General features: G+C 40.3%; 1 protein-coding gene across 2 annotated transcripts in view; it reads left to right on the forward strand.

Moving 5' to 3' along the window:
- LOC127420348 (calmodulin-binding transcription activator 1-like) overlaps positions 1–22,107 on the forward strand; it is a 578,857-nt gene that overhangs the window by 517,311 nt on the left and 39,439 nt on the right. Inside the window, exons 8-11 of one of the 2 annotated variants that reach the window (XM_051662561.1) lie at positions 10,154–10,294; positions 12,203–14,448; positions 15,476–15,602; positions 15,883–16,017. In XM_051662561.1, the coding sequence (XP_051518521.1) occupies positions 10,154–10,294; positions 12,203–14,448; positions 15,476–15,602; positions 15,883–16,017 (2,649 nt within the window). Of the gene's footprint in view, positions 1–10,153; positions 10,295–12,202; positions 14,449–15,475; positions 15,603–15,882; positions 16,018–22,107 lie in introns of those variants that run through there. The other variant, XM_051662563.1, reaches the window with a different exon arrangement.

A 22,107-nucleotide genomic window follows, 5' to 3' on the forward strand; every position in this document is an offset into this window, starting at 1 on the left:
CCAATGTTAAGGGTCAGTGATGAGGAGATGTTGCTGCCTATTCTAACCACCTGGCGTCTGCTTGACAGGAAGTCCAGGATCCAGCTGCACAGCGAATTGTTTAAGCCCAGAGCCCGGAGTTTCTCATCAAGCTTGGAGGGCACTATGGTGTTGAATGCTGAGCTGTAGTCTACAAACAGCACTCTCACATAAGTGTTTTTTTTTCCAGGTGGGAGAGAGCAGTGTGTATTGTAGATGCAGTGGCATCATCAGTGGAGCGGTTGTTGCAGTAAGCAAACTGCAATGGGTCTAGTGAGAGAGGCAGCACAGAGCAGATGAAATCTCTGATTAGTCTCTCAAAGCATTTGCTGATGATGGGGGTCAGAGCAACAGGACACCAGTCATTTAAGCAAGTGATTTTGGATTGCTTTGGAACAGGCACAATGGTGGATGTTTTGAAGCATGTGGGGACTACAAACAAAGAGAGGGAAAGGTTGAAAATGTCCGTAAAAACACCAGTCAGTTGGTTCGAAAACGCTCTGATGACGCGGCCCGGAATGCCGTCTGGACCCGCGGCTTAGCGGATATTCACCCGTCGGAAGGATCGGATTACATCCGCTACAGAGACGGAGAGTGAACTAACCTCTGTAGCTTCGGCCACGAGAGCTCTCTCCACGAGGGCGGTGTTATTTCCCTCAAAACGAGCATAAAAAGTATTTAGCTCATCCGGGAGAGATGCAGCAGTGTTCAGTTTTTATTCCCTTTAAAGTCCTGGATGATGTTAATTCCTTGCCACATGCTTCTAGAGTTGGTGGTGTTAAACTGTCCTTCAATCTTGTTCCTGTACTGACGTTTTGCTGTTCTGATAACAGAATAACTGGCTTAACTGGCTTGTTTATGCTCCTCTGCGTTCCCGGAATTAAAAGCAGAAGTCCGCACATTAAGTGCCGCGCGAACATCGCTATTAATCCATGGCTTCTGGTTCGGATAGATCCGTATTGTTCTGGTCGGAACGACGTCCTCTACGCACTTTCTGATGAAACACATTATGCTATCAGCGTAAAGCTCGATGTCATCATCAGAGGTGGACCGGAACATCTCCCAGTCCATGTGATCAAAACAGTCTTGTAGCGTAGAGTCTGATTGGTCCGACCAGCACTGGATCGTTCTCAGGGTGGGTGCTTCCTGTTTCAGTTTCTGCCTGTAAGCGGGCAGAAGCAGAATGGAAGAGTGGTCCGATTTGCCAAATGGTGGGCGGGGGAGGGAATTGTAGCCATCCCGGAAGGGAGAGTAGCAATGGTCCAAAACCCGGTCCCCTCGTGTGTTGAAACTTATGTGTTGGTGGTATTTTGGTGCGACTGATTTGAAACTGGCTTTATTAAAGTCCCCGGTCACAATGAACGTGGCCTCAGGGTGCGCGGTTTCCTGCTTGCTTATAATCCATACAGTTCCTTGAGTGCCCGGCCTGTGTCGGCTTGTGGCGGGATGTACACAGCAGTGATAATGATCACTGTGAATTCCCTCAGTGGCCAGAATGGTCGACACAGAAGCATGAGAAATTCCAGATCAGGAGAGCAGAAGACTTGATAGAATGTACGTTCCTCTGATCACACCAGGATTTGTTGATCATAAAACATACACCACCACCTCTGCTTTTACCTGAGAGGTCTTTCGCTCTGTCCGCTCGGTGCACGTAGAACCCCGCGGGTTCGATGGCTGAGTCTGGAATCTCCGCAGACATCCAAGTTTCCGTAAGGCAGATAATGCAGCAGTCCTTTGTCTCTCATTGGAAAGAGATCCGCGCTTTCAGCTCGCAGAGCTTGTTATCCAGAGACTGAACATTTGCCAGTAGAACACTGGGTAGCGGGGGTCGATTTGCGCGGCGTCTTACTCTGATGAGAATGCCGGCTCTGTTTCCCCTTTTCCTCCTGCGTTTCCGTGGCCGGGCAGCCCAAACAAAGGGCTCCGCTTGCGTGTTTGTAAACAGCGGGTCGGCATTGAGGAATTTGAAGTCCGGTTTACGGTGTGTAATTGCTGAACCAATGTCCAAAAGTGTTTGTCTGTCGTAGACAATAAGGCAGACAACATCCAAGACAAAAAACATAAGAATTGTAAACAAAACAAACAAAACACTACCATGTTGTGTCAGAGCTCGCAACGCAGCAGCCATACTCTTGTGTTCCCTTTCACAGGGCAGCCCAAATTGAACCGTTTAAGCACTGGTACGGTGTCTTGCTCCCGCGAAACCCTCATGGTTAGATGGCGAAATGCTTAAAGTGACCAATTGCTTTATCTGCTCCAAAAAAACGGTCTCTAGTGTGTATGTTTGTGCGTGCGTGTCTTTAGAGGTTTTGGGAAAATGGGCATGGCTAGTTCCACGACAGGTCTGGTGGAAGTTCCAGAATGGCTAAAATGGCTTACAGTACCTTTAACTTGTAACAGCACAAAGGCTACTTTCAAACCATAGCTGAATTTGGCCCAAATCAGATTTTTTTCCCTTACATGTGACACTGATCTGTTAACTGGATGACAGTATGAACAGCCACAAGCACACTGAATCTTACATTTTCAGATTTGATCTGGGTCACTTTCAAATGTTGAAATAAATCAAATACGTATTCTATTTTTTTCCCAATGTGCCTTTAGTGTGAACAGCAAGGTCAGATTTAATGTGATTTTTTACATTAAAGGGATAGTTCATCCAAAAATAAAAATTATCTCATAATTTACTCACCCTCATGCCATCCCAGATGTGTATGACTTTCTTTCTTCTGCTGAACACAAACAAAGATTTTAAAAAAATATCTCAGCTCTGTAGGTACATTCAATGCAAGCTACAAAAAGCATATAAAGGCAGTGTAAAAGTAACCCATAAGACTCCAGTGATTAAATCCATGTCTTCAGAAACAATATGATAGGTGTGGGTGAGAAACAGATCAATATTTAAGTCCCTTTTAAGATCAATCCTCACTTTCACATTCTTCTTCTTTTGGTTTTAGCAATTTGCATTCTTTGTGCATATTGCCACCTACTGGCCAGGATGGAGAATTTATAGTAAAAAGGACTTAAAATGTATCTGTTTCTTACCCACACCTATCATATCACTTCTGAAGATATAGATTTAACCAATGGAGTCTTATGGGTTACTTTTACACTGCCTTTATGTGCTTTTTGGACCTTCAAAGTTTTGGTACCCATTCACTTGCGTTGTGATGACCTACAGAGCTGAGATATTTTTTTAAAATCTTTGTTTGTGTTCAGCAGAAGAAAGTCACACATAAAACATTTAATTGCAAGTCGTATCTTAACAAATTTTGTTCCTTTTCAAGGAAGTTGGGTTCAGCAATTTGTTTGATTTACATGAAAATAGTCAAATATGCACATGAAAAGATACCAGACAGAGGTAGATTTATGTAATAGTGGGTATGGGCTACATTTAAAATGTTATGTGAAAAACCTTACAAAAAATCAGATTTGAGCAAAAATTTAGATTTGGGCCACATTCAGCTGCGGTCTGAACAGAGCCAGAGTTTTTATTAATTTCTTGTCATTGTAATTTGTTTTCATTCTTAAAGCAAGCCTGTTGCTGTTCTCATCATATGATTTTTGATAAGATGTGTCTGTTCGACAAAAGTCCCAGCTCAGTTTCACCTGGCATACACATGCCCTCTTTCATAGCAGGACAAGAGAGCAATCCTCACAAGTCTCTATGTCAAGCTTGACATGATTATTACCTCGCTGCACGTGGCCACACCGAGGAGCCCAGGTGTCCCTGGGTCAGTGGAGCCTATTGTCTGCGTTTCACTGTCCAGAGTGATAAAGCACTTTGGCTTCCAGTCAGTCAGTCGAGGAGGGCAGTGATATATTGATTGATGCCAGTGAGTGGGCGGAAGACTGTCTGACTCACCAGAAATCTCTTCACACGTCCAGCCACTAAACAATGCTGCCTCACTCAAGCTATATACTTAAACAGTGTTTATGTTTTTGTCTACGCTAGGTCTAGGTCACAGAACTGACCAGAGGAAACATGTCTAATGAGTATGTAGTAAAAAAAACAACAGCGACAGCATGCATATAATCATGTTTACCCTGAGTATTGTGAGGACACGTCTCTTTATGTGATGGCTGGCATTGATCATTTGAACTAGGACAGGGCTGTCAAGGTAATGAATATATGAATCAGATCCCTCGCGTCAGCACTTTCAGACGTGGGCTTTCTGCGAGGGGAATACAGACGAGCTCAGATGACATTGTAAACACTGCCACCTGTTACGATCCCCTTAAGAGCTCCTGTGGCAATCACTTAAGAGCCCTCCTTTCACATTGACTTTAAGACACGTGTTGTGAACTAATGCATTTATTACACCTGATGCCTGATCTACACATCGAAACCATTTTCCATAATGCATGCAAGTCGTTAACTTAGTAAATGGTGTAGACAATGGCAAAGGTGCGAGATGTCTTCCACTGGCCCCAACGCGCCCGAGACTAGGCTAATAGGGCTGCAAGATTTACCCTCATAAACTTAAAACCACCATCTATGACTCAAGCTTATCTATAGAGCAACAGTACCACCTAGTGTTGAGACAGCAAGTGTGCAGTCCACTGATAGTCAGAGAACTGAGCAAGCAGACAAATTGTAAACAATATTAGCCATGCATAATTCATGTATGCATTATACATACAAACCGAACATGTTCCCCTGAGTGACCCATATCTTACATAAACAGTCTGCATTAATTTACAGGACAGAGGTGTGTTTCATGCTGGGAGAGGATGAGTGCATAAGGAATGGTGCATGCCTCGACTGACTCACTCGGGATTCTTGTGGTCCTTAGAGAAAGACTTCTGTGTACTTTGTAACTGTTGATGGGTTGAGCAGAAGTTGCTGTCTCTCTACATTAAAAATTGTTCAATGATCTTGCATCAAGTACCATAGAAATGCAGCAATGGTAAGGTTATGTCATCACTATTGCATGATATGATGTTGTTTCATCATTGTAGTGTAACTACAAGCTCTATTATGGAGGCTGATTTTGGAGTTCTCTACAAAGCTACAGTACTGAGATGTGTTTAAAGCAGTGAGCCCTTTGACTGTCTTGAATTCAACCATATTGCATCATTAGAAACATATAATGTTATTTTAAATAGTGTATTTCTATAACCAGCAATAATTCACTAATTGATTCATATTTAAATGTTGATAGTTTTACTGTTTAGCATGTTATTTATAGTGTCCAACCTTCCTAAACATACTGTATAATAGAAAATGTAACACGATCCCATGATGCCAAAAATGATATATCAAAATTTACCCTATTTTTTGCACATTATTCCACTGAAAATAATGTTTGTCTTCATAATCTTTCAAAATGTAATATCTTGTTCTGCCTCTGAAAAAAACATTGCTTTTTGGCTGACATCACCAATTACTCTTATTTTACAATTCCCTCCCCTCCAAATGCCTCCCACGTTTCCTGGTCAAATAAATTCCTGAAAAATCCAAAAGTCCAGCCCTAGATTCTTTCTCATTGAATATCCTGTTTCACTTGCAAATATGTCTGATTACAGAAGTAAAATGGATCGTGAATGCCGTTTCCTGTTGACTTTAAGTAGACGTGTGGAGAGGAGGTCAGATGACAGGTCACTTAAGGCAAGGGTTGCTTAATCACAATACAGCAGGAGAGATGAGTGGACCAACCTGATTCATTCCTCTCTGCTGATGTAATAGAACAAAGAGCAGCCATGCCTGAAGCCCCCCCTCACTTCTGCATTTGCAGATGATCATCCAGCGGTTTTGAACACACACACAGCAGAGTTTGAGATATATGATATAGTTTATGTTTCCTGAAGATACACTTGTGAAGTGCTTCTGGACATGGATGTAGCTGGTGAAGCAGAATCTGTTGTCAGCTGAGTTGTCAGCAACACTGAGTCCAGGGATTCCCAAACTTTTCTGTCTGCTAAACCCTTATAATTAATAATGTATCAATAATTATATTTAGCCTCTTTATTATAATAATTGTTCTAATTATATAGTTTTAATATAATAATATATGAATAATAATTAAGTACCTCCTTAGACTTTAAAGGGTTAGTTCACACATGAATTAAATTCTCTCTTCATTTACTCACCCCTCATGCCATCCCAGATGTGTATGACTTTCTTTTTTCTGCAGAACATAAACAAATATTTTTAGAAGAATATTTCAGCTCTGTAAGTCCATACAATCCAAGTGAATGGTGATCAGGCCTTTGAGGCTCCAAAGAGCAGATAAAGTCAGCAGAAACATAATCCATAAGACTCCAGAGTTTTTATCAATGTCTTCTGAAGTGATCCAGTTGGTTTTGAGTGAGAACAGACCAAAATATAACTCCTTTTCCAAACTTTCACCTTTTTACATCTTGACAGCATTCTCCTTGGCAATCATGATTTCAAGCTCGATTACACTTCCTACAGTGCCATCTAGAGCTTTGTGCATGTGTCAAGCACTAGGAAGTGTAATCAAGCTTGAAATCGTGATTGTGCTTAGAGACTGAAATGGCAAGATGGACTGTGAAAAATGAGTTATATTTTGGTATATTGGAGTTATATTTATATTTTCTCACCCAAACCAAATGGATCGCTTCAGTCGCATGAATTAATTTTATGCTGACTTTATCTCCTTTTTTGGAGCTTCAAAGGTCTGATCACCATTCACTTGCGTTGTTTGAACCTACAGAGCTGAGATATTCTTCTGAAAATCTTCATTTGTGTTCAGCAGAAGAAAGAAAGTCATATACATCTTAAATGGCATGAGAATGAGTAAATGATAAGAACATTTTCCATTTTGGGTGAACTATCCCTTTAAGTTGGCTGATGTTTAAACAGCAAACTTTTTTTGTCTGGTAAACACTTATAATTAATAATATATCAATAATTATAATGAACCCCTTTAATTTTATTAATTAATCTCATAATATTTTATTAATATAATTATATATTAATAATAATTAAGCACACCCTTAGATCTTAACTAGGGTAATGTTAAAAAAAAATTATAAATTAATTATAAATTTAATGACTCCTTTTTTCAGATCAGAGTTAAATGTTATAGTTTGATTGTTTTGACTTTAGTATTTTGATTATTTGTACATTTTTTATTTCATTTGATTTGTCATTGTCATTTCTTTCATAGTCTCACTAATAGAAGGATATTTTTCAGAATTTGTAATAATTACCAAATGCACATGGAAATTTTCGCTTTGTGCATCAAAAAATATTTAGGTACATTTTAACATTTTTTACATTAACATTAACACATTTTTTAGTAATATGGATGGGCCTGAAATTTTGCATGAAGTTAAGAAAAATTGGGATTAATGGGGAACAGTTTTACTTTTTAATCATTCTCACTTCTGTATGTAGGCTACAGCTGGCAAATATTCGCTCATGACAATTAAGGAAACACGTGCAACTGTTTGATAATTTCATCATTCATAACAGAGTTTGATGAAAAGTATTTGTCATCTTTAGATGAAAGGAATGGCAATTTTGTGCTTGAACAGCTAATATCAGTAATGCTTGTAATGCATGCATGTATGATTATTAAGTATATGTATAATGAGATATACTTTCTGCCATTATAAATATTTTCTTGTGTACCCCCAAATGTGCATGCATCCCAGTTGGGAACCACTGCACTAAGGACATACATACATTTCATTCTCCACCAACATGCAGAGATGAAACTCTGTATCTGTGTGTGGTAGAGCAGACACAAAGTACATCACCAGATAGGCTGTAGGAGCAATTGCCGATAGTTTGAAGAACAGCATTAGTAACAGCAAGCTACTGTGGACTGTGTTGGAGAATCCCAGTGAGTCTAACTCAGAGGAATCTTCTCCTTCAAATCCTCACAGCTGATGCCTCCCGCTGATGTCATGCCATATCCACCAAACCAGCTTGCCCTACATGACCTGCCTTGTGCTATGTCTGGTTCAGACTCCAGCTGTGAGATTGATTTGTCTGTTCGAGCATGGTCATGCTGGTGTAATGGCTTATTGAACGCCGCTGTGATTCTCTGGCCAAGCACAGAGTGGAAGAGCTCAGCAGAGCAGAGAAACCTGCTGTGTGCGTGACAACTGTTTTGCTGGCTCTGGCTGGCGACGCAGCACTGTTTGCGAGTTCAAGCCAAACGCTTTTGTCTCTTTTATCTATTTTTGTCTCTCTCTCTCTCTCTCTCTCTCTCTCTCTCTCTCTCTCTCTCTCTCTCTCTCTCTCTACCTCTCTTTTCCTCCCCTCTGTTTCGCTTGAACATGTCATCTCTCCTCAGCCTCAGTTACATTCACTTAGGAAGCAAAGCATGCACAAGCCGTAATAAGGTTGCTTGATGTTGTTTGATATTATAAATAGCATTCGTCTTGAGAGGTACAAACATTTCTTTGTTATGATTTTTTTTATCGTTTGCTGTTTTGACTGTTCTAGTTGTTGTTATTGTTGTTCTTTTTCTCAAAGGATTGTGGGGCTGAGCTTGAAATGGTAATTGCAACAGAGGTTTTTGTGATAAACAGAAGTTCTAGGTGGAAAAGCACATTGTCTAAGTGCGTTTTGATCAATCGGATTGCTATCTGGTTGGGTTTGCACATTCCATTTACACATCTACACAGGGGTGGACTGGGAAGAAAATTCGGCCCGGGATTTTACATACAAAAGCTGTCCTTTTCTGCATATCACTGCCCCCTTCCACATATCGCGGCACCGTTTTGTGGCGCGTTCTGCATAACGCGGAGGCCCATGCGGCACAATTTTGCGGCCGGCTCACCGGGAAAAGTCCCGGATCTCCCAAAGGTCAGTCTGCCACTGCATCTACATAAATGTGTCTCCACAAAACAAAACAAAAATCAGATCTACTAGTCCCAATTGATATGCAAAGAGTTAACTTCTGCGATGATGCTAAAGCCATACAGCAAAATTTTGCTATGATTTCAGATCATTTTGTTTCTTACTGTTTTTTCACCACATATGTCAGTTAGTGCTTGAGTTTTGCGATTGTTTTCCATGTGTCTCATCCATGATTGCTCGCTCATGTCAAAAGTTTATGTGTGTGGCCTGAACAACCAGATGCATCTCAGATTGCAACCATCTTGAATCCATCTCGAATGTGTCTTGTAAGGCATTTACATTTGCCCTTTTCGTTATTGGATAATGAAATTATCCAATCAGTAAAAACATATAAAGTGACTAGAAACCGACAGATATGGGATTTTTGAGACCGATACCGATTTTAGAGAGGGAAAATTCACAGATTACTGATACAGTGGCCGATATATCTAATTTTTGAGCTGGAATGAAAACAGACCTTTTCTATGTGGATTTTTCACCGATTTTGCATGGAAATGACTATGCAAAGGTACTGCTTTCTTAAACAAATATTTTTATCAAAGAATATTTGACATTATTATTATACACTGTCAACAAATTCTAGAAATGAACACTGAGAAAATAAAGAATAAATACAAATACAATAAATAGCTTAAACATCAGTACTGTATGTTTAGTATAAGTCAATTGCTGACCATTTATATAAAGAATAAATAAAAATAAAATAAATAGCTAAATAAACATCAATACTGTTTAGTATCAGTCAAATACAGACCATTAAAATAAAGAATACATAAAAATAAAACAAATAGTTAAATAAACATCAGTACTGTTTAGTATCAGTCAAATGCTGACCATTAAAATAAAGAATAAATAAAAATAAAACAAATAGTTAAATAAACATCAGTACAACTGTTTAGAATCAGTCAAATGCTGACTATTAAAATAAAGATAATTTCGGCCGACCGATATATCGGTCGGGCACTAAAAGTGACCAAGTGTAAATACTTTCTAAGTGCTTGGCTTTTGTTTTGGCTGAAGTGAGAGAAGAAAGCAAAAGACTTTTGCTGAAAAAGTCACCTTTAACAGCACAAGCCCACTTGAAATTTCCATGTTCCTGTCTCAGGTCAAAACAGAAAGTAGACTTAAGAGAAATAAAGTACTCTTTTTCTCTATAAGAGGGGGCAAAGTGGTTTCATATGAAGTGGGTCTCTGAGGTAAGATCAGGGATGTAGTGCACAGGCGGGGTGGGGGAGGGGTGGACGGCTCGGCTGGTGGGCTGACGACTATGTCTCCTCTCTCCCTCGGTAGTTCATGGAATCAAGTGGACTTGCAGCAATGGGAACAGCAGCTCCGGCTTCTCTGTGGAGCAGCTAGTGCAGCAGATACTGGACAGCCACCAGACCAAGCCTCCTCCCCGGACTCACAACTGCCTCTGCACGGGCACACTGGGTAAGGGACAGACAGGAGGGCTGGGGTGCGAGGGGATTTTAAGTTTCGTTGAGAAAACAAAAGTACAAATCAAAGTAAATTGGAATGTTATAGAGCCCTAACCACAAAGTATCATGTAGCAGAACATCTTTACAAAGCAGAGATGGATCCTTACCAAATACAGGCTCAGTGATCACAGTCTAGCCATAGAAAAAGACAAACAAACATGAATCCCAAAGGAAGAACATGCCACGGTGACTCTGGTGAGTTTGAGACAAAGTTACACTTTCAGTGCCATAAATTTCAAGATACAAGAGAGAAATACTTTGAAACACCCACATTTTCCCCCACTGTAACTTATGCATCTGCCACAGCAAAATTTATATTTGAATGGGACACCCTTAGAAACCATTCATTCCTTGTCTGTACAACAGAGTAATCATAATTTCTATTAACATTTTATTTATTTTATATAGTTTATTGTTTAAAATTATTATTACTATATTATACTATTGACACCTTATTTTTTCATCTTTACTTTTCTGGCATTGTTTTTTTCTGTGTATTGATGATTTGGCAATATTGAATGTGAAACAAACAAAAATAGAAAAACAGAGATATGCAGGCAGATTTTAAACACAGAAACACAAAGATGTTTCCAGATAGCAGAAGGATAGTCTCCGCCTTTCAGACTGAATGTCTAATTAGAGTATAGAACTCCAGGCTGAGCATTTTAGATATGTACTGATTTATTGAGCTGTCTGTTTCAGTGACACCACTGGAGGGCGCAATGTTCCTCTTAAAGGCCTGGGCAGTCTTTTTGCACAAGTATACACAGACAAATTTTCATCTTGTACTTTAACACAAATATCCAACACAGCACTTTACAATTCCATGATGTTGCTCTCATAGGGTGCAGTTACTCAAATTGATTTGAAAGCTTAAAACAAATGAATGCGTGGTGGATGGAATATCATTGGTTGTATGTTCATATAAAATTCAGTTGCCAAGGATGCAATAAAATCAACTATTTATTAAAAAAACAGCAAGGCTTTTGGTTGGCTTCTCATGCTGTGTTTAATACTGCTGATTAATGACCTCTTTAAAGACTTCAATTAATCTGTAAGTTTCTTAACATTCATAAATAAGCATCAAAATCAATACAAGTTTATTGCATTGCCATACAAATTAAATGATGCCTTACACATCATGTGGATCATTCTTTGACACACTTACTTTATTATTTTGTGATGTACAAACAGAATTTGCCAAAATTACCTCTTATATTGTGGTGTAATATCAAAATAGTAAAATATTTTGATTTATTTTTTATAATTTTTTATATTTGAATAAAGTTGCAAAGGAATGTATAGTATTATAGTAATAATAAGGGGAAGTGCTGTTTGTGTTCATTTGCATACTGTTGATAATGAAAATATTAATAATAACAATGGTCATTCTGTTGATATTGCAAATGGCAATAATGTTAATTTAAAACTGGATATTGTCATTAAAGGGACAGGTATATTACTAATCCTGGATTAAATCCATTTGACTCCAGGTATGATTCTAAATTAAATAATAAGGGTAGTTCACCCCAAAAAAATCTTTCTTCCATGGAACACAAAAGGAGATGTTATGACTATGTAATGACTGCCTCAGTTACCATTCACTTTCATTGCATCTTTTTAAATACAAAGCGAATAGTGACTGAGGCTGTTTTTTTCTACTTTTTTGTTCCATGGAAGAAAGTCATACAGGTTTGGAACAACATGAGGGTGAGAAAATGATGGCAGACTTTTTATTTTGGGGTGAACTAACCCTTTAATAATATTAATTAAGGTAACTTAGCTAATGTTGATAATGTTATAGTGGATACTGTTAATGAGTTGTGTGAATAAGTAGTTTTTTGTGTGTGTTTCTGTGCAGGCGCCGGGAGCAGTGTGCATCATAAATGTAACAGCGCCAAACATCGCATAATCTCTCCAAAAGTTGACCCTCGCTCGAGTGGCTACAGCAGTGGCCACTCTGAGCTCCAGAATAATGATGTGTCAGAGGGTAAAATAGAACACAGCCACAGCAGCAAGAACAATGGGGGTGCAGGAGGAGGGAGTGTACGTGAGAAACGCAATGGCAAAGTCCACAAACCTATACTGCTACACCAGAACAGTACTGAAGTCTCCTCCACCAATCAGGTGGAAGTGCCAGACACTACCCAGAACTCCCCTGTGTCCATTAGCAGTGGGCTGACCTCTGATCCGGACATGGCTGACAGCCCAGCAGTGACAGGCATGGGCCATGTGGCCTCCGTCATGAGCAGCCTATCCCAGAGTGTCTTCATGTCTGACGTGACTGGGGACCCCGTCTACAGCATGTCCCCCACTGGAGGCCCCAATGCACATATCATGGGACCTGATGCCACCTCCCACAGCCTGATCTTAGCAGTCACCTCTGACAGCCACAAGTTTGCCTTTCCTGGTAGTGGAAAAGCAGATGCAGGTGGCCCTGGAGCAGATGGGCTGTCCATGCTGTCTGCATCCAGTGTCTCTGAGAAGCTTGTTCTCTCCAGCAGCCTAGACTCAGGCGGCATCAAAATTCCAGAAACTGCTATGAACTTTGATCCTGACTGCTTCCTGAATAACCCGAAGCAAGGCCAGACATATGGGGGAAGTGGATTAAAGCAGGAGAATGGTTTATCCGGTGCCTCATCCTCCTCAACGGCTAGCACTAACGGTTTGCAGCGCTCACCATCTATATCTGATTCAAACTATGGCTACAGTTCTGCGCTGGTGAAAAACATCAAGACTGAGGACACTTCATTTGAACAACAGCTGGCCAAAGAGGGGAGCTACCAAGTGGGGGCAGTAGTTAGCTGTAGTGTGTCCAGTGGTTCAGGTGGCCAGAACTCACTCACCTTGACCCCAGCTGCCTCTCTGCTGCCCTCTGGAGGGGGCCTGAGTCCCAGCACCACACTGGAGCAGATGGATTTTAGTGCCATCGATGCAAAGCAGGACTACTCCTCTGGTGCCACAGCAGTAGGTTATAGCCAGGCAATGAACAACCTAGCTCACCAAAACCAATCTCCAAGCTTCTTCCTTCATGACGCACCACAGCCACCCCAGACCCAGCAGGCTAGGCAGAGTTCTGGCCAGAAGAGCCACCTACTAGAACATAACTCCCCTGATGGGGCGTACATGGGTCTGCAGGTTGTGAAGACAGAATCGCCTGGCAGTAATGGCCACATCCACCACCATCATGCCCACCATGGCCAACACAGAGCCGACTGCAATGGGGGCTCAACCACGGAAGGACAGGGACAGACTGGCTCCCTTCAGCTCCTGCAGTACCAGGGAGGTTTCCCAGGCCTTGGTCCAGAGCACGAGGAGGTGGTCGGCATGGATCAGAGCCGCAATGTTGGGTCTGCTCAGACTGGGGCCACAGAGAATGGAACAGATGGTTTACTGAAGTCCGGTGATCACCTGCAGGCCTGCGGTGGGGGAAATGGAGAGACCACAGGAACGGATCACTTTATACAGCAGAGCTCTGAGAATGGACCAGGGTCTGAGGCAGTGGCTTTGAGAAATGGAAACGGAACAAGTGGACCCAGCAATGCCTCGCAACAACAACTCCAGCCGCTGCTTCAGGGAGCTAATTTGGTTCAAGGGCTCTACAACACTGTGGGGGCTCACCATGGGCTTAGTGGAGCAGGAGCCAACAGTGCAGGAGGCACAGGCATGGAAATCAGTTTAGATCACTTTGACATCTCTTTTGGCAACCAGTTTTCTGACTTAATCAATGACTTCATCTCAGTGGATGGTGGAGCCAATGCTGTAGGGGCTGCAGGGACATTGTACACCCACCAGTTGGTGGCTCCGCCTGGGTCAGATGGAACAGCCAACTCAGGTGGGAACCAACAGCAAGGTCAAGGGGATGCAACCAACAGGGCAGCAGGATACAGCCCTTCAGAGCTCTGCCTCCAGTCTTGCTGTAGCCCCCAGTCTTTAGGTGGAGGTGGGGGTGGTGGGGGAGGAACAGGAGAGACTGGCTCACTGGCTTACATGCATGTTGCTGAAGTAGTATCAGCAGCAGTTTCTCAGGGCACTCTGGGAATGCTGCATGCCACTGGGCGACTTTTTATGGTCACAGATTACTCTCCAGAATGGTCCTATCCAGAGGTATGTCTATCTGAATAAAATTCTGTTTTTCATGATTTAAAAAAAAAAAAAAAAAAAAAGATCACAATATTTTTTATAAAGTAGTTTAGAGCACAACCCAGTGGTTTCAGGGTTCCCATAGTCATGGAAAACCTGAAAATATCAGGACATTTAAAAAAATAAAGGATTTCCAGGCCTGGAAAAGTCATGGAAATGAGGTCAATCTTAAGTCATAAAATGTTGCAGTATGGAAAATTCTATAGTGAAATTTATGTTTTAAGCTTTCACTAAGTTATGAATTAGTTATGTTCTAAAACATTTCATTGGGAGAGCAGTCTCTATAAATTATATATAAAATTTATAGAGACTGCACTCCCAATGAAATGTTTTATAACATATTCCCTGTATCCAGTTTTAAAAACATTTTATAAATCTAAAAATTGAATGACATTTTTAAAGTAATGCTATGCTTTACATTTTTCATTGGCTGCAAATTGCTTTTTGTGAGTGGAGTTCTATAAATTATTTTTTTAAATCTGTATCCGGTAATCCAAGCAACTGGAAAAATCATGGAAGGCTAATATAGAAATTGTGGAAATTCATTTGTCAAAATGACTAGAGGTTATAAATAGCCTTAAAAATCTTCTGACTGAACCTGCAAATTAGGATTAAATGCAAATCTCAATATATTATATGGGTTCATATCTGTTTAGATTTAAAAATATATATATAAAAATAGCAATTTAATCAGGGTCCCCCATGTTTTGTACCCAAACCTTGAGCCTGGTTGCGTTTTTTAATATGCTTTTGTATTACTACACCACAAGATGGCAGAACACAGCACATATTAAACTCAAGTCTTACTTTCATCCGTAAGATGGCAGTACGACAACATATTGTCGGCTTCTACATTCAGATTGTGCATTGCTTATGTGTCTCCCTTCTTATATACTGCCTTTATTTAAATAAAGAGCATATATTCCTAATATGTATGCACACATGGATTTAAATGAAGTGAATCAATGCTGAGATTTTATGCATGTTTCAGGGTGGAGTGAAGGTGTTAATCACAGGACCATGGCAAGAGGACAGCAGTAGCTACACCTGTCTGTTTGATCAGATCTCTGTCCCTGCCTCCCTCATCCAGCCTGGAGTTTTACGTTGCTACTGTCCTGGTAACTTTACATTCATACAAACAGCAGACTAACTAATTAATAAACCATATATGAAGAACTGGAAAGTTATGCTTTAAGAATTGTAATTGTTAAAAGAATAAACACTTATTACTTTCAAGATATGTTACATAAAACAGTGTAGGATTTTCAGGATTTTAATGATTACCCCTGAAAGTCTTCAGAGGTCACCACTGATAAAGAAGAGAACTGCATGAACTCTCATAGGTGCCATTGTGATTTTCTCTCATCCCTCTAATTATTGGCTTGTGCGTGTCTGCAGCCCATGACACAGGCTTGGTGACTCTGCAGGTGGCTGTCAGTAATCAGATCATCTCTAACTCAGTGGTGTTTGAGTATAAAGCCCGTGCACTGCCTTCTCTGCCTTCATCCCAGCACGACTGGCTGTCACTTGACGGTAGGTCTCTATCTCTTTCTGCATTTGTGAAAAAATCACGCTCCTAAATCTCAAGCCCATCATTTGACACCTGATTATGCACTAAGTATGATATACAATCTCAGAGAAATATGGAACTTGAAGTAGGTTGTATAATAATGGTGTCTTGGCCCAAGGCTTTTTTAATTATCCCACATTTAGATAGCGTGTCATGAAGAGACAAGAGAGAGTGTATGTTAATCACAAATTTGAACTGATCAAGGGTAGATGCAGTTAAAAGGATAGTTTACCCTATGAAAATTCTGTCATGTACTTACCCTTATGTTGTTCCAAATCCATGTTCTGCAGAACAACATCTCCTTGTGCGTTCCAAGCAAAAAGGAAAGTCATACAGGTTTGGAACAACATTAAGGGTTGGTAAATGCTGACACAATTTGCATGTTTTAGTGAACTATCCCAGCTTCTACAGATGTATGTGCAGCATTCGTTGTACAGTAGTCCTGTAGATGGGGATAGAGTACGGGGTTTGGTAAATATACAGTAACAGTGTTCTGTTGACTCCAGTGCTGAATATAATGTATTTGAATGGGACAAGGTAAAGTGTGCAATTTAGAGCTAAAAGTGGAGCAGAGCATCCTGTAAGCAAGAAGAATGTATAAATACAGCTCTGTTTAAGAGCTTACAGGAAGAACAACAGGAAGAGCTTTTGATGCTTGTTTTGCCCTTTGTGCTTTAATCTAGCTGAAGTTGGGCAAGCACAAAGAAGAGGGATGGAGGCAGTAATTTATATAAGTGGTTAATACTTTAAGGTCAAGGGGAAGGGTAATCTTGAAATAGAACTCTGACGACTTTGATGAGCTTTGTGTGACATAAGACATACAGAAGGTTGATTGTTTCTTCACATCTGGTTTCGCTTTGTGTCTCTGTTTATACTTTTTATATAGAGCTTTATTTGTTTTTTATGTCTATAATTGGTTTACACAAAATTGCAGATTTTATTAAAGAGATAGTTCACCCAAATGTAAATGTTGTAATCATTTACTCACCCTCATGTATTTTCAAACCAACAATGACTCTTTTTCTTCTGTGGTGATATCTTTTTCCCATACAATGAAAGTGAATGGTGACTGAGATGCCACATGCTGCCTAACTTATCTTTTTGTGTGGAAGTAAGAAAGGCATAAAGGTTCGGAACAACCAGGGTCGGAGTTAGTGAATGATGATGGAATGTTTATTTTTAGCTGAACTGTCCCTTAATATTAGGTATATAAAGTTTGTTTTGGGATAAGTAAAAGAAGGCATTTGACTCAGATCCACTATAAAACATTTTAACAGTACTTTTTCTGCTTCTATGTCCTTTAACTGCCCCAGACAGTTACTGTTAATTTAAATGCAAGTAAATTGTTTAAATCTAATCATCCCATCACTGTGGGGGGATTTGCCCTCTTAAAGCCTGGCAAACCAAACACAATCCCACACACATGCTTCAGTGCCAGCCAGGCTAGCTCAAACTGAGACTGTGCATCAAAGAGCTTCTGAAAATATTGGAGCATATGGGCAAATCGACACGCATGCCAATTTGACGTCCGAAGCTCTAATCTGCTTGCACTGATCAGCTGAGGGAAGGTTTAGCCAAGATAAACAATCCCAATGAATGGCTTGACCAGCAAGGAGTGGCAGCCAGCGTTCAGATACAGCATGTGTTTGACAAGCCTGATGTTTTGAGAGCTGAAGATTAAGCCAAAACTGTACAGATGATCATGCATAACAGTAAGAGGGTCCTGGGCGCTTACACTCACAAAAACAGACACACTAGTGTCTACACACTGCACACTGCATCAATTAAATATAGGGGATTTCTGAGGGTATTTAAGCTGGGAGGTATGTGTGTCTGTGTTCTAAGGATGGGCTGAGTGCTCTGTCTCCTATGAGTCTGTAGGAAGATGAGAGTGCCAGTGCCTGTGTGTGGTGCTGTTTGTCTGTGGAGGAGGGGGCGGGCGGGGGGTGAGTGTTGTTACTGCAGTGTGCATTGACAGGGTAAAGTAGGACATGGTGGAGGAGCCTGTGGAAAGGGACAGCTGCAATGCAGACAGCCCTTAAAGGAATGTTCCAGGTTCAGCATTTGTGGCATAATGTTGATTACCACAAAAAATAATTTCGATTCATTCCTCTTTTTCTTTAAAAAAAGCAAAAATCTGGTTTACAGTGAGGCACATACAAAGTGAATGGGTACAATGAAACTGAAGGGTTTAATAGAGAAATTTGAAGCTTTTAATTTTTGATCTTGCATTAATTCTTCTGTTAAAACTTCTGTATTATTTGAGCAGTAAAGTAGTGTAAATCATATTTTTTACAGTCATTTTAGGGTTTTAGTGTTTGTTGACATTGCATCGTCATGGTAACAAAGTTTTTTTTAAAGTAAAATTGCATATAACTTTACACAGAAAAGGTTTGTAAGTGATTTTATCACACTAAAATCATGTTAACATGCATATCCTTTATGTCTTTTTGCTATACTTTTGAAAAAGTGAGTATTTTAACATAAAAAAAAAAAACTTCCATTGTAACTGCCTCACTGGAACACTTCTGATTAACAATTTTTTTTATTGATTCACATATTAAACACAGAAAAAAAACCTATATACACAGAATCAACAATTAACCCCAATTATTACCCCTCCCAATCCCCAACCCCATCCTGGCCCCCAACAACATCCCAGTAGTCATACATGATTATAGACACACACACACACACAAGATATATATTCATGATCATGTGATCATGACACTGATCAGTGATCATGACACTGGTTCGGACCCAACTCTTTATGTGTCTATTCTCTGCATCGATGATCACCCCATCGCCCAAAATACAGAGTCTGGGGCTAAATGAAACCCGAGTGCCCAAAACGTCACACACACAACTCTGAACCTTCAACCAAAATTCTTGGATCTTAACACACCACCAAAAGACATGGGTTGTGACTCCATCCTCTGATTGGCATCACCAGCAGGTGGGTGTGTCTTTAAGACCAAGCCTAAACAATCTAGAGGGGGTCCAACAGAATGTATGTAAAATCTTGAATTGCATAAGGTGCACCCTTCCATCTCTAGATGCAGACTTGAAGTTTTTTAGAATCCTAGCCCACACTCCCTCCTCCAATACCAAGTTTAAATCTTTCTCCCATAGTCTCTTGATAGAAGTTAAAGCTCCATCCCCCAGACTCTGAATTAGCAGGGAGTAATACACTGATGCCTCATGGCCTTTTGCAAAAGCAGTAATCACCCCTTCCAGAGTGTCTGTCGCTTTAGGGGGGTATATTCTACTCCCAAAAATAGTACATAGCAGGTGGCGCAGCTGTAAATACCTAAAGAACTGAGATCTGGGAATCCCAAAATGTTGAACCGCTCCGCTCTCATATAGGTCACCAAGTGTAGTAACCCCCCTCACAATCCACTCTGATCAGCAGAAAGTGGACTTATTAATACATAATTTTGGGTTCAGCCATATGCTCGAGGCAACATTTAAAAAAATGTCAGAATTAAACACTCTGGACACTTTTGTCCATACCGAGTGCAAATGCGAGATAATGGAGTGTAACTTAACTTCTCTGGTTAGTTTGACAGAAAGGCTTTGTAATGGCGAAAAGGGGGCAAGAACTTCCTGTTCAATACAAAACCAGGGAGGGGCTCTCTCAGGTGGAAGCGACCAATGAGCCAAATGTCTGAGACCGAACGCATAATAATGAAACAAAATCTTGGGTAGGCCTAGCCCACCTTTGTCAATCGGCCTATGCAGCTTACTGAATTGTAATCTGGGACATTTACCATTCCAAATGAAGGACTTCACTATACTATCAAATTGCTTGAAATAAGAGAGGGGGACATCTATAGGGAGAGACTGTAGAAGGTAGTTGAATTCTGGAATACAATTCATTTTAATAGCATTAACCTTCCCAATCATTGATAAATGTAATGAAGCCCACCTGCCCACATCGCTCGAAAACCTTTTTATTAAAGGGTCAAAATTAACTCTAACTAAATCACACAAATTTGCTGGGAATAAAATACCCAAATACTTAATGCCCTGTTTGGGCCACTGAAAGGCACCCAGCTGAAAAGCTGTTATCGGGCAGTACGCTGTCAGAGCCAACGCTTCGGATTTAGACCAATTAACACTGTATCCCAAGAACTTAGAAAAGGAATTAATAATTCTGTGGAGGCAAGGCATAGATCTAGTGGGGTCGGAGACGAATAATAAAATATCATCTGCATAAAGCAAAAGCATATGCACCACACCTCCCGCCATCACCACTGGAAAATCATCCTCCTTCCTTATCGTGGCTGCTAATGTTTCCAGGACAAGACAGAACAATAATGGGGAAAGGGGGCAGCCCTGCCAGAGTAAAGTAATCTGAAATTAATCCATTTGTTTGTACCACTGCTACCGGGTGTCTATAAAGTAACTTAATCCATCCAATAAATGTATTCCCAAACCCATACATTTCCAAAATCTTAAAAAGATAATCCCATTCTACCATATCAAATGCCTTTTCGTCATCAAGTGACATGGCAGCGATCAGAGTCTGATCATTCACCACTGACCACATGATATTGATGAATTGCCTAATGTTATCAGAAGAGCTACAGCCCCGAATAAACCCCACCTGATCTATATGTTTAAGAGATGCCATAACTTTACTTAATCGGTTAGCCAAAATTTTTGACAATATTTTAACCTCTAGCTGGATCAGGGAAGTTGGACGGTAACTCTTACACTCGCTTGGATCTTTGTCCTTTTTAAGAATCAGACTGATCCAGGCTTGCATCATGGTTATCGGAAGCTTTCCATCCTTTAATGATTCTGTATAAAGTTGTAGCAAATGTGGAGCCAGTTCTGTAGCATAAGATCTAAAAAACTCAGCGGCAAAGCCATCTGGCCCCATAGCCTTGCCTGTAGGCAAGGCCTTAATTACCTTGCCAAGCTCCTCCAAGGTTATCTCAGAATCAAGAGAATTTTTTTTCTCAGTCGTCAGTTTAGGGAGTTCTAATGGTTCCACAAAGTTTCTGATATCTTTGTCAGTAGATGAAGACGTGGAACTATAGAGATCAAGATAGAATTCTTTAAAAGCATTATTAATATCAATGGCCGAGGTAAAAATTTCACCACCCGTAGATTTCACTGAGGGAATTGTATAAAAAGACTCTCTCTGCTTTATATATCTAGCCAAAAGCTTCCCTGCTTTGTCCGGAATAGCCAAAACTCCACCTTCCATGACAAAATAGTATTATATCTGTGTTCATTCGGGTCAGTTCTCTGAGGCCATCAGACGACATTCGGTGCTTCAGCTCTGCCTCGGCACTTTTAATATTCCCTTCCAACTCCACGAGTTCTCGTGCTTTGGATTTTTTGATGAATGAGGCATACTGTATGATCCAACCCCTAAGAACCTAAAGTGCCTCCCAAGCCATGCCCACAGAGTATACTGAGGACCAGTTGGTCTCCATATAAACACTGATTTCAGCCTTTAACATTTGTTGGAATTCAGGATTTTGTAAAAGGGACACATTAAAGCGCCAACTATATGATTTATTTTTCTTCCTATCTAAACTCACCAGAGCGTGATCTGAGACTAAGATGTTTCCAATTGAGCAATCAACAACAGATGAAATGAGGGACATTAGATATAAAAAAAAAATCTATTCTAGAATAAATCTTATGGACTGATGAAAAAAATGTATAGTCCCTACAAGATGGGTTAAAAAGTCTCAAAATATCTGTAAGACCAAGATATTTACACATCCTGAGAAGCATCAATGTTGCTCTAGTGGGATTACACAATTTTGCTTCACTATGATCAAGGACTGAGTCCATCAGTAGATTAAAGTCTCCTCCCAATATTATATCATGAAGGGTGCCATCGGCTTGCAACATCCCTTCAAGATCTATAAAATAGCCCTGATCATCAATGTTAGGTGCATAAATATTAGCCAAAATCAGACTTTGACCCTGAATTTCTGCTAAAACTATAATGACTCTTCCTAATTTATCTTTAATCTGTTTGAGACATTTGAATTGTAGATGCTTACTTATCAGTGTAATGACTCCCC

Source organism: Myxocyprinus asiaticus, chromosome 29 (genome assembly GCF_019703515.2).
Source record: "Myxocyprinus asiaticus isolate MX2 ecotype Aquarium Trade chromosome 29, UBuf_Myxa_2, whole genome shotgun sequence".
Taxonomy (NCBI): domain Eukaryota; kingdom Metazoa; phylum Chordata; class Actinopteri; order Cypriniformes; family Catostomidae; genus Myxocyprinus; species Myxocyprinus asiaticus.